The sequence below is a fragment of the Gopherus evgoodei genome, chromosome 1 (assembly GCF_007399415.2).
Source record: "Gopherus evgoodei ecotype Sinaloan lineage chromosome 1, rGopEvg1_v1.p, whole genome shotgun sequence".
Classification (NCBI taxonomy): Eukaryota; Metazoa; Chordata; order Testudines; family Testudinidae; genus Gopherus; species Gopherus evgoodei.
Genome location: NC_044322.1, coordinates 269,093,546 through 269,106,338, shown reverse-complemented (window position 1 = coordinate 269,106,338; position 12,793 = coordinate 269,093,546). Strand labels below are relative to the sequence as shown.

General features: G+C 48.4%; 2 protein-coding genes across 8 annotated transcripts in view; one reads left to right on the top strand and one right to left on the bottom strand.

Annotated features, from left to right (window-relative positions):
• The window catches only part of TMPRSS6 (transmembrane serine protease 6), a 27,882-nt gene extending 27,120 nt beyond the window's left edge, over positions 1 to 762 (top strand). The window contains exon 17 of the mRNA XM_030545666.1: positions 75 to 762. Coding sequence (XP_030401526.1) covers positions 75 to 233 — 159 coding nt within the window. The 3' untranslated portion in view covers positions 234 to 762. The remainder of the gene's footprint in view (positions 1 to 74) is intronic.
• The window catches only part of KCTD17 (potassium channel tetramerization domain containing 17), a 26,630-nt gene extending 13,837 nt beyond the window's left edge, over positions 1 to 12,793 (bottom strand). Inside the window, exons 1-6 of one of the 7 annotated variants that reach the window (XM_030545693.1) lie at positions 12,002 to 12,793; positions 9,480 to 9,588; positions 7,432 to 7,523; positions 5,587 to 5,682; positions 5,056 to 5,181; positions 1,896 to 3,820 (exon numbers count right to left, since the gene is read on the bottom strand). In XM_030545693.1, the coding sequence (XP_030401553.1) occupies positions 3,554 to 3,820; positions 5,056 to 5,181; positions 5,587 to 5,682; positions 7,432 to 7,523; positions 9,480 to 9,588; positions 12,002 to 12,217 (906 nt within the window). In that variant the 5' untranslated portion in view covers positions 12,218 to 12,793 and the 3' untranslated portion in view covers positions 1,896 to 3,553. Of the gene's footprint in view, positions 1 to 1,895; positions 4,290 to 5,055; positions 5,182 to 5,586; positions 5,683 to 7,431; positions 7,524 to 9,479; positions 9,589 to 11,778; positions 11,976 to 12,001 lie in introns of those variants that run through there. The other 6 variants (XM_030545697.1, XM_030545691.1, XM_030545702.1 and 3 more) reach the window with 6 other exon arrangements.

Genomic DNA, 12,793 nt, shown 5'->3' with positions numbered 1-12,793 from the left:
TGTGTGAGTTCTTCATCGTGCTCCACCCCATCACTTTAGTGTCCTGATGTTTCTTTGTTTCCTTCTGCCTCTAGGGTGATTCTGGAGGTCCCCTTGTCTGCAAGGAGCCCAGTGGCAGGTGGTTCCTGGCTGGCCTGGTGAGCTGGGGGCTGGGTTGCGCACGTCCAGATAATTACGGGGTCTACACCAGGATCACCAGAGTGCTAGGCTGGATGAAACAGACAATGAGCTGAGGGATATCCCCCTGTGCCTTCCCCACTAGGCACAGACTGCTCTGTTACCTGTTTCTGACATTGATCACTTGTCTCCAGAGGGTTGGGAAAGACAGAGATTATGTTTTGGGATGGGGGAAAGTAAATCTGCCCCTGGGGGTATGTGAGGACATGTGGGAAGCCCCTCCACCCTCTCCAATAAATGCCCAGTCTTGTATTAAGGCCAGGTGCATAAAGGTCTCTGGTACATTAAGGGGAGGGAGGATGGAAAGCTGGGGGTCCTGAGCAGATGCTTTCTGGACAGGAGAATGGGGGAGACAAACTTTACATGAGCTACGTGATTCATCCCCAGTCCCAACACTGGAACATTTGCTGCAAGAAAATCTGACTGATGTAGATAGAAATGAGATTCCAATAATTGTGATATCAATCCGTGTCTCTCCCCTTCCCTGCCATTCATTCTTCTCCTCCCCACACTTCCCCCCACCATGTCTCCTCCTCTCCCATCTCTATAATTGCTTCTTTCCTTAGCTATAGGGTGTAGTTAGGTTCAACTGGGCAATTATTTGTCTATTAGAGCCTCCAAGACACAATCCATCACTTTTCCCAAGTACATGTCACTGCCTCAGTGCTGTAATTTCACCATCATTTTATGCTGCAATTGGACTCCCTCCAGGCAGAATTCTTGGCCACTGAGTACATAACATCTGTGCAACCTCCTACCCGCTCCCTTGAATTCATTTAATACAAAAGATTTTCCTTCACTTCCATCCTCCATTGCCAGCAAAGTAAGGGGAGAAGGCAGCAAGCAAAGTATTTCAGATGGTGATGGCTATGTATTTATAAAGAAATATTATGGGCCAATGTATAGAATTGGGAATAAAAAGCATTATTTTTTTGCTCTGCAATTTTCTCCTCTGTTTAACTCTCTCTGGGTTGAGAATGTCTGTCAGCCTAGAATTCCATATGCAGCAACTTGATGAGACCAGATTAGAGAACCTCAAAAAGAGACCAACACCTCCTCCTCAGCTACAGCCTGGCGACAGCATGGACCATCTGTAATCTGTGCAGGTGCTTATACAGTGCTCATCACTGTGGTGTGAACTACAACAGGAAGAAGTTCCCCCATCAGCCCTGCTATACACACTTGGGGAATGACACAGACAGTAAAGGGAGGCCCTGCCAGGCTCCCTGGGACTGTGGGAATGTCTCTGTCACTTTAGCCAGGAACCAGAACATCCCCTTCCACCATTGAGAATGGAAGACAACGTGGGCAATAAATATCAATACTTAGGTAAGTTAGGGTCAGAATAGGTGACCAGGAGCACAGGCCAGGGCCAAGCCTCCAGGCTGAGTTGCATCCAGCAAACAACTTTAGTATCATGTGTGTTTATGAGTTTTATCCTGGGCCAAGTGAGCAATGGACACAGCTTCCTAGCCCAACATCATTTGCACTGGGACCATAAGTCTCCTGGCCTACAGAGTGCTGGGTACAGGGACTCCATTCACACACACATCCTGCCTCACTTGCCATTCCTGAACAAAGGGGTGAGGAAGGAAGACTGGCTCTGAGTGGATGAGCTCTAATGTCCTCGTGCAGTTAATCTGAGTCCTCAGTGCTAGCTCTTGGGTCCCTCCCATGAGCACCAAAGTGCTGTGGCAAACAGGAGAGGAGACAGCCAGTAATGGGCAGTGACATTTATTCAGGAGTTATAACACACCGGAAACACCCCATGCCCAGAAGCACTGGCAGGCATCTCCTTCTTAGAACAGTCAGAAACTACATCAGAAGCCAGGTACGCCATGCTATATTCCTGCCTCTTTCTCCCCTCATTGAAATTAAACCTCTCACTGCACGGCCTGTGTGTGCAAAGGGTCAGTGCTGCCCCTTTTCTCCTTGTGCTAAGTACAGGCTATCTGGAGAGAGGCAGGGAATCCTCATTTGCCCCCTGGTGACAAGCACAGCTCAACTGCCCTCCCCACCAGTGGCTCTGACAGTAAATCAAACACACAGGCCTGAATCTAGTCAGCGGATGGGGGTAGGAAGGAAGTGTGAAGCTGCTCAGTTCTATACTCTCCAGCAGGGGTCAGTGTGACCAGTGCTTAATTTGTATGAAAGAGGTGATGGGGCTAAAGCAATGATTTACTTTCAAAACTGATACGGCAAGTCCAGAGCTGCCCTGGCACAAATCAAGCACTGACTGTGACCCTAAAGAAGGGGAATCCTGTGGGCCTGGGGAGATTGCAGGGTGTGGATTACATCCCCTGCAGCAAGTCAGACACACAGGCGGGGGTATCTGCCTTTCTCAGGGGGGATGCAGGCGTGAGCTTCAGAAACGATATTGCAAAACAGAACTTTAAAAACAAAGGCAACAAGTTGAGGGTGAGGAGTGGACTCGCTGCGACGCTTTCCCCCAGAGGGCTGCCATAAACTACAGTACAAAAATAAAGATTTTCAATGGAAATTAAAAGGCTGGAGTTGATTGTTGGTATCACATCCTGAGGCCTCTGGCTTGTAACAACTAGAAAACGAGAGAGAGAGAAAGAACAAAACAAAAGGCAGAGAGAAATCAAGCATGGAGGAGAAAGGGAGAACAGCACAAATTGAGAGGAATAGGAAAAGCAAAGTGATGAGAGAACAGAAAAGAAAGAGACATGAAAAAGAAGGGAGGGAGAGAAAGAGGGAGGAAGGAAAATCCATGTCAGTAAAAGATACTGACTCAGTGTAATACTTAGGCCCCACAGCTGAGGGCAGAGAGATCTCTAAACAGAGAGATGGAGAGAGCCTGGCAAATACCAGAGAACCAATGACTCCCTCTAATCTTAGGGGTGTGGGAAGAGGGGTTCAGGAACCTCCAATTTAGCACAAATCCTGAAAGCACCCTAAAAAGAGAGAAGCAAGGCTCCTTCCTCCAGGCCTCCTCACCCCCTTCACCACCTCCACCACAGCTAGGACAGTGAGCCAACGTTCTCTCTCTCTCTCTGCCAAAAATTGGGGTGCACTTCACAGAGAGCTGCCTAGTTTCTATTTTCACCCCCAGAACGCTTACCCTGTCAGAATATGATGGGAAACACCCAGATGGCAAAGGCTGCTTTTAAAGGCAGGGAAATATATGGAAATCCTCATGCAAAATATTCTTTCAGCTATCAGAGGAGGATTAAACAGAAGCTGCTGGGGAAAATTCCTGTGTGCACATATGCCAGGCAGAAATACAACACTCTCCCCAGCTCCCCCTCTATCTTCCTTGCCCTGGTTCCCATCCCTCTCAATGTCTCACAGCTTTGCTCTTCCTTCTGCTGCCAGAGCCTCTAGTCCAGAACTGTAAGGCCTGCTTAAAAAGTCAGACACACACAAAGAGAATCAGAAAAGCACAGAGTAAGGAAAGAATCAACCACTCCCTGCCCCCACCAAAGACCTGCAAACCAGGACCAGGTCCATAAGAGGGGAGAAGATGAGAGTCACTCATGCAGAGCTCAGACTCACGTCTGAGAGTGCAGACAGGTACCATACCTGCAGAGGAGGAAGAGTGAGGAGCAGGAGGAGACAGGATCCTGAGCAGGGAGCACACAGGACTCCAGGAGTGGAAGGTGGGAGGGGAGGCAGGAACCTAGGTGCATGAGGAGAGAGAGTGAGGGAAGAGGGGAGTGGAGGGAGGGATTCTTGGGGAAAGAATTGTGTGGAAGGGAGGAAGTAGGAGAGAGGTGACAAGAACCCCACGGGTGGGAAGGAGCAGGAGAGGGAATCTGGACAGGAGAAAGAATTGGCAGAATTCTGAGTAGATTAATTTGCTGCAAATAAAAAAAAAAAAGTTAAATATAAAGTAGCAGCCATGTGTAACGGATCTTCCGCCTCTACCACTGAGACGTCAGCCCCACTGCATTTCCTGCTCCCTGGAGTGGTTCCCTCAGCCCCGTTCCTAGTGCTTCCCTGTCACTAGTTGTGTGGACTCTCACCAGACGGGAACAGACGGCTTTATGGTTGGGTTTTTATTATTATTTTCCTCAGGGATTTGATGCACCTTTCTCCTCTGCCTCCTCCTCCTCCTGCTCTTCCTCCTCTGGATCCTCCTCTGTGCTCTGCAGCCCAGCATGCAGTACAAAGGGAAGAAAGATCGGCGACACTTGCAAGACCTGCCATGGTGATTCTTGCTCATGTGCAAGGGCTCAAAGCAGCGGCCAGATTTGGGTATAGAGAGGAATGGCCTGAAGACCTTTAAGGTTCAGAGAAATTCAGGCTTCCTCTGGAACCCTGCACGGGGACTGTCCATGGGAATCAGACAGGTACGTCTCCCCACATAGAAATGCAGAGGGTTGTCAGCGACCAATGGATTTTGGTCCTTCCCATGTTGTTTGTGTGTGTCTGTTATCTACCATGAAAGCATGCCCTAAGGGAGTTTCTCCCCTCCCTCTCTGGCCTGATGGTGAGGAAGGCGCCTCCCATTTCCACACACCACAATTCACTGGAGAAAGCGTTCCTTACTCTCCAGAAAGAGAATATGGTCCTCTAGTCAGCAAATAAAGGTACCTACTGCAAAGCATTATGGGTATTCAGACACCGCTGGGTCTGATGATAGTGACACACTCAGCGTGGGTGGGAAGAGAGATGAGGAGGCAGACTGGGAAGGCATGAGGACAGGGGTACCTTGTTATAGTGATTTGCCACACACACAAGGTCCTGTTCATTAGGAGGTAGCACTTCATGACTCTGAACAAAGGGATAGGCCATGACATTTCACCACCTGGTTAGCCCACCACTGAGGGGGAGGGAGGAAACAGAGAAGAGGCTCTTATGGTGATGAAGACAAGTCATTAACAGGGACGGTGAAGTGCAGGTTGGTCTCACCTTGGCTTTGCGGCTAGGCTCAGAGCTCAGACCATTGGGTGAGTTGTACAGCTCTTTGGAGACTACGCACAGGAACTCTGTCTGGTCCTCATTCCCATAGTTATAGGATGACCCGATATTCACCAGCTGGAAGTGAAAAAAAATGGAAGTCAAAGATCTCACACATGCTTCACTACACGTCCACTTCTCACTGGGAACCGGGATATGGACAACGCCCTCAGGGAGCATGGAGTCAGATACTTATGTGCTACTCCCATCAAGAAACCAGAGGGCCTGAGGACTAAACAGAGGCTGTGACACAGAGAACTGGGGGTGGAGCTGCTGTAACACAAAGCACTGTAACCTCACGCAGATTCCTCCAAGCTCCCTAGAGAAGAGTTGGCAGAGAGATGGGATCTACTGGCACCGTACCTGGTGAGTAAACAATACCCAGAGTGGAAGTGGTGTATTCTGGCGCCTTGGTGTTAGAGCATGTTCCCTGTCTCTCCTCTAGCACACAGCTCCTCTTCTAGCCCACACATCCTGCTCTACCTGTTCAAAGCGCCATCCATCTGACATAGTGGAAACCATCTGAGTGAGCTCTTCTTCCTGGCACTGCAGCACCCGGTACACATGCTTCGGAGGCACCTGTGAGGAGAGTGAGGCACACTGCTGAGGAACTCTGCCTTCACGGCAGATGTTCCGGCAGGAAATTGAGCTAAGTGGTTACGTACCCTCAAAAGATTCTGAATGTTATTCTGTGACAAAAAGCTGATATACCTGTGGCAGGGATTATAAAAATAAGGGCCCTATAAGCCAACTTCATATTGCCCTACCCAAAAAGGGGTGGTATGAGAGGACAAAGGTTTCTGTGGGATCACATCTCATGTGTAGCAGTAGAGCACATGGATTAAAAGGATCTACAGTGAGATGGGGAACGGTCCAGGACCCAGCATAGGCCATGCTCATTCTTACAGGAAGTTTGCATTTGTTATTGCTAATGAAAGCCATTGATATAGTGCAAGGGTTCTCAAACCAGGGGTCAGGACCCCTCAGGGGGTCAGGAGGGCATTACATGGGGGGGTCGCAAGCTGTTAACCTCCACCCCAAACCCCACTTCATGTCCAGTATTTATAATGGTGTTAAATATATAAAAAAAGTGTTTTTAATTTATAAAGGGATTCACACTCAGAGGCTTGCTATGTGAAAGAGGTCACCAGGATAAAAGTTTGAGAACCTCTGATATAGTGCCATAAATGTCCACTGTGCTCAAGTGTGGAGGCACAGTCTCTGCTTCAGGGAGTTCACAAACTAAGGCAGATAAGACAGAAAGTAACCCAAGTTCGGACATGGGATCACTGCATAAGGAAAGAGACTATGGAGAGATTACTGGTGAAGCAAAGTAGTAACTCTGCTGCAGGATTCCTGAGTGACCCTGGGGAATCCCCCCACAATCGCTCTGTGTTTGTTTCCAATCTGCAAAATGGGGGTAATAAGCCTGTTTTTCTCCCACCCTTTCTCTTGTCTATTTCGAATGCAGGCTCTTTGGGGGCAGGGACTGTCTCTGATCGTGTTTGTACAGGGCTTAGCACAATAGGGCTCTAATTTCAGTGTGTGTTACGGTAATGCAAATAACGAACAATTTTTAACTCTTATTATTCCTGGAACAAATGGTATTAAAGAGCGATCTGAAGGAAGCAATCACAGCCAAAGATGGAGGCGTCACGCCTTAGAGAATTTCCCCACCACAGACATCCCCTCCACCTCCCACAGCATTAATGCCTCAATGACTCTCCACCGATATCCCTCTGCCTCCCACAGTGATAGTGCACTAAAAGGAACAGGCTGGCTTCTTTCTGGAGTTGCAGGTGCACACAGACAAGGCACCTTCCACCAGCCATCCCCTTCCCACACTGAAATAGCCCCTGCAGCTAATGCCCTGTCTGAAGGTTCAGGATATAGCACCCTTCCAGATCAGACAAGCACAGCATCTAGTGCCACCTCTGGGACTTCCATTTTATTTTAACTACAGTGAAGGTTTCCTGCTGGTGGAAGATTTCATGACACAGCATGTATCAATGGAATCATCCTTGTGTATTTATGTGCTAGCAAACACCTCCCATTTATGTGACAGGGCCAGCTGGGCTGACACACCAGGAATTAAACCAGGAACCTCCAGATCTAAAAGTATTGGCTGCTATAGCTTACGCTCTGTGGCTGGGGGCTGTAACAACTCATATCCGCTGCAGATAGGCACAGGGATCAGTAACACCCTCCCACCAATGGGTTATTTTTCCATGGGACTTCCCCATTGTCCCTCCCATATTTGACCTCCCTTCTAGCTCCCCATCCCCTCCCCTCCTCCCCCCAGACATCTCTCTCCATTTCCCCTCAGACCTGTGTTACGGTGTAGTTCTTCTCCTCCAGTCTGTCCTTGATTATTCGGATTAAAGGGCCGATGTTATAGAATTCAGCTTCTTCTAGAACCCCTAGAAACAAAGAGAGTGTAAAAGACATGGGAATAAGTATTTGTTAGTCCCATTTCCAAGTACTTGGAGCTTCCTGAAGGATAAGCCCCATCTGGCTGCTTCAGGAATTCACATGCCTCCACGGAGAACACTGCCGTGGGGAGAAGGGACCCCACAACATCCCACATTAACAGTTCACTGCTGCCTGGAAGCTCTTACACCTGGGGATTGAATTCAGGCCCCCTTTATTACTGTCCCAAGGGGAGGCGCAGGGGTGACTAACCTGGTTACAATGTCAGGGCTCTACAACTGGAGACAGAACCCTAGTTCTCTGGTTAATGTTCCCAGGATTCATCCTACTGGGAAGTGCACACATATCCCTACACTGGCTGTTATTCCAGGAGGACGAAACTATCCAGGCTTGCAGGTTATTTTCCCAGGGCAGGTTCAGGGCTCTACCTTTTAGGCACTGAAACCAGGCACCCTGATTATTGACTCAGAGCGTCTATGAATTAGAATGAAATTAGGCCCCTAGCTACATAAGGGCTCATTCTTGTCCTGTTGGTTACTGTCCTGTGGGCTCTGTTCAACAGGGATTAAATCCAGATCCCTCAGTTACTGAGTGCTACCTACTTGGGAGTGAATCCTGGTTATTGTTGTAGGTATTGAGCCTAGTCTTCTGGTACCTGTCCTGGGCCTGTTGCTGATCTCTGAATAGCACTTTACCCCAAAGCAGGTAAACAAAGATGTGTGTTTCACTTCATTAACGTACATTAGCTGCATCTGTCCGCTCCCCCGAGACACACATGATCATGTTTGCTAACAGGGAGGGTGTGGGGCACCTTATGGGTCCACAAGGGAGAATGGTGCCTAGGAACCAGCATTCAGTGATTACACAGGTTCCCTCTTGAGATCAGTACATAGACAGGGCAAGCAGGTGAGATTTGTCTGCCCCCAACCATCCCATGTAGGCGCAGGGTACACAGAAAAGTTATACCGGCATTGCTATGTCAGTCGGGTATGTGAAAAAAACCCCACACCACTGACCGACATACCTATGCTGACAAAACCTCTAATGTAGATGCAGTTCTGTCAACGGAAGTGGATTTCCATCAACAAAGCTAACTTTGTTTGCATTGACAGGAAAACTCTTTCTGACAGCATATTCATGCCAGCATAGTCTCCATAGTGTAGACATACTCTGAGATTCCCTCAGAGCTTCTCATTCTTCCACCTCATTGGTCCCCCTCTCATACACTGGAAGAAATGGCATGCTGGGGAGGAAATCAATAATGAAGCATTCTTAGTCACTTACGGCTCAAATCCTGTGGGGCTAACACCAGGGAAGGCCATCCATTTCCTACTTGCTAATTCATCAGAGATCCTACTGGGCATCATTACTATAGAATCGATTATAGAATATCAGGGTTGGAAGGGACCTCAGGAGGTCACGTAGTCCAAGCCCTTCCTCAAAGTAGGACCAATCCCCAGATCCCTAAATAGCCCCCTCAAGGATTGAACTCACAATCCTGGGATTAGCAGGCCAATGCTCAAACCACTGAGCTATGCCTCTCCCTCTAACCATGCCTTTCCCAGCCCCAGTGACAAAAGCTTCATGCTCCAAATAGTGGAACACTGACAAGGAAAACAGTGTGCACAGGGTTGAATCAGCATGGGTTCACCCTATCATACCATCACTAGCGACAAGGGGAAACTCCAGCAAGCCTTTTCTCCCAACTCTCATTCATTTTATTGTATGACAAATGGGGCACAAAGAGTTCCCTGAGATGAGGGCTCCAAAGATAGCTGTCTCAAAAATCCTAGCACAGGGGAGGGGGCCTGCCACTTGAGGGAGATTTTTTAGAAAGCAGAATTGGTTATGGTCAGAGGACACTGGGGTTAACAGCACCTACTGTAACCCACCTCTAAGAGAGGGATTGGGAGTTAAGAGGGAATTTTCTGGGTTTCAACACTCACCCTCCTCAGCCATGTCTTTATTCAGTACCAGCTTGCCATGACGGAGGAAATTCAGGATGGGTCCAAAATATGTGGGGTCCCGGTCTATAAGGTATGCACCAGTCTCATCCTAACAATAGATAGAAGCCATGATGGGAAGAACCCAGTGGGGAAACTTACCACTGCCCCTAACTTCTCTAGACAACAGACTTTAATAAAACAAGAACTGTAGTAATCCTGGTTTATACTTCTGTTGGGGTGATCAGACAGCAGGTGTGAAAAATCAGGATGGGGGTAGGGGGTAATAGGATCCTATATAAGAAAAAGGCACCAAAATCGGGACTGTCTCTATAAAAATCAGGACAACTGGTCACCCTAATTTCTATAGCTCCTTTGATCCAGTGAACGGGACTGAAGGTGAGGAAACCTGGGTCCTTTTGGCTATTGATTTTAGGGAATTCACTTAAACTTTCTGTGCCTTGTTTTCCCTGTGAAAAATGGGGATAATGATTAGTGCTGGTCAGGAAACAGTTTTCCAGTCTTATGAGAATTTTTGTGATTTCAATAATTTTTTCCACCCTGAATTGGGATGAAAAGGCAAAATCCCAAAAGGAAAAAAAAATTGTCACTGAAAAATTCAAAAAGAAATGCATTCAAACCAGAGAGATCAAAACATTTCAGTTCAATTTTGACTTTGTCATTTAATATTTTTCACCTTAAAATAACTTAAATTTCAAACCAAAAATAATTTTAATCCAAAACCCAGAATTTTCCATTTAGAAAATGTCAAAATGGGACATTTCAAAAAGTTCAGAGCATTTCCCTTCCCCCCCCCCCCCGCCCCTCAACAGGATATTCATAAAAATGGACACTTTCCCAGGAACAGTTTTGGTTTTGATGAATCAGCATTTTCCAAGGAAAAACCATTTTATCAAAAAATTCCTGACCTGATCTAAGGATGATATCTACACTTGCCTTCGTAAAGTGATTTGAGAGCTACATATTAAAAGTAGCATATAAAAGTGAACTTTAGGATCCCAAACTACTTCCCAAACTACATGCATATAATACCACAGAAAAGCAGCCACCTCTAGGATGGAAGGCTGCAGCCAGCTAGTACACATCACACTGAAAAACAGTAGGGAGAAATTATCAGAGGGGTAGCCGTGTTAGTCTGGATCTGTAAAAGCAGCAAAGAATCCTATGGCACCTTATAGACTAACAGACTTTTTGGAGCATGAGCTTTCCTGGGTGAATACCCACTTCGTCAGATGCATGTAGTGGACATTTCCAGGGGCAGGTATATATATGCAAGCAAGCTAGAGATAATGAGGTCAGTTCAATCAGGGACTAGAAGAGGCCTCATCCTCCCTGATTGAACTGACCTCATTATCTCTAGCTTGCTTGCATATATATACCTGCCCCTGGAAATGTCCACTACATGCATCTGACGAAGTGGGTATTCACCCAGGAAAGCTCATGCTCCAAAAAGTCTGTTAGTCGATAAGGTGCCACAGGATTCTTTGCTGCTTTTAGTAGGGAGAAGAGACATATTGGAGAGCAAAAGGGGTTAAACCTGTTCTCTCATTTAAAGTACCCTGGGACTTTTAACATTCAGGCAGAACCTTGTTATAGCTCTCATCCTAAATACACATGCAGAGCAAGCTGCACAGTACTCTCAATTTATCTCCCTGGAAAGATCAAAGGGCTGAACTGATCCAGCTGGGGCCTGAGGTCCTCGGTATTTCACCCCTGAGGTGCAGACCCCCAAGCCTTTCCTATATATAATATGATTCTATAAGGTTAGCAGAGAGATCCAAGAATAAAAAGATGTGATGTGGACTCTGGTCTCAGCAGGGAGTCTACCTCTTCAGCTTGTATGGGGAGGAGGAGAATGGAAGAACTGCTCTGTGTAAGCTGGGAAGCTTGTCTGGTGCAATTAAAAATATATGTCACCCGCCTTGTCTCTGATGGGAGGAAACTTATTTTGTGTCTCTATATGGTAACGCCATGTCTCTTCTCAGATCTGAGTCCCACCCACGTAGCTGGGCATGTCACAGTGGGAGAAAGGGGGGGGGGCGCCTCTTGTGAGGCTGGTGCAAAGCGTCCCAGACAGCTGGTGTGAGGAAGCAGAGGAGACGGGTGCTGTGTGTGCCACACGGCATCGGGGTGGCAGGCCTGTTTGGTCCCCACCATTAAGCCAGAAACTCCCCCCATTCCCCAGAGGGGACGGGCCAACCCCCCTCAAGAGGCTCTGGCTGGATGGAACGCCGGGAGTGAGTTTCCCGGGGGGACAGGGAAGGGGTCTCACGCCAATTACCCCTGGCCCTGTGCGCGCCGTCCATCAGTCTGGCTCTCCAGCTCCCTCTTGATCCCGCACTAGGACCTCCTCTTCCCCGCCGGGGCTAGCTCCTCCCAGCCTGGCCTGCGCTGCGCTTTGATCCCACCCGGGGCAGGGCTCCGGGCCCCCCCGCTGGGCACACCGCAGCCACAGACACACAACCCAAGGCGGGGCGGTCAGCAGGCGCCAGCTCGCCGCTTACCCGGTCTGACTGCAGCTCCTCCCCCTGGCACAAGCGGCAGAGGAACGATTTCTGCTCCCGGCACAAGGTCTGCCTGGTGGTGAGGAAAACCGTGCCCCCGACGTTCAGCCGGACCCACTTAGCCCGGCTGCTGTTTGCGGGCTGCGGCGGGTGGCTCTCCCAAGTCAAAGACACCCTCTCTGGAGCCTGCGTTTCCTCCCCTCCTTCCATCCTCATCTCTCCCTCTCCGTCTCTCCCAAGCTGAAGACGCCACTGCAGGTGAGGGCACTGGAGGATTCTGGGATCTGTAGTTTATCTGGTGCTCTCCACCCCAGAGGTAGCTGCATTTCACTGGGGCTCAATGTGGGTAGCTATGGGATCCCCAAATCCCAGGATAATGGGGTTTGCCCAGGGGCCTTTCTCTGGTCACCACTGTTCAGCTGATAGCTGTAGAGTACTTTGAAATAATATAAACCCTATTAATTACCATATTACATCTTTGCAATTGGTAACCAAAGAATCCTGGGAGCTGTAGTTTTGCATGGCCCAGTCTCCCTACACCAGGATCTGCAGTGTAATCTATGCCACCATTGCTGCTGCAGGTGCTAGAGGATTCTGGAAGCTGCAGTTTACACACCTCCAGAGCTGGCTGTGCAGGCAGCTGTGCTTTGGGTTGAAGAGAAAACTGCTCTGTGCTCATGCTGGATGTGGCTAACTCTTCCAGTGCTGAACCAGACAGATCTCTTCCATGTTCTCCCTTTGCCCAGCAGGGTGTCTAACTATCATAACATTCACTTCTCTGTTATTGCAGCA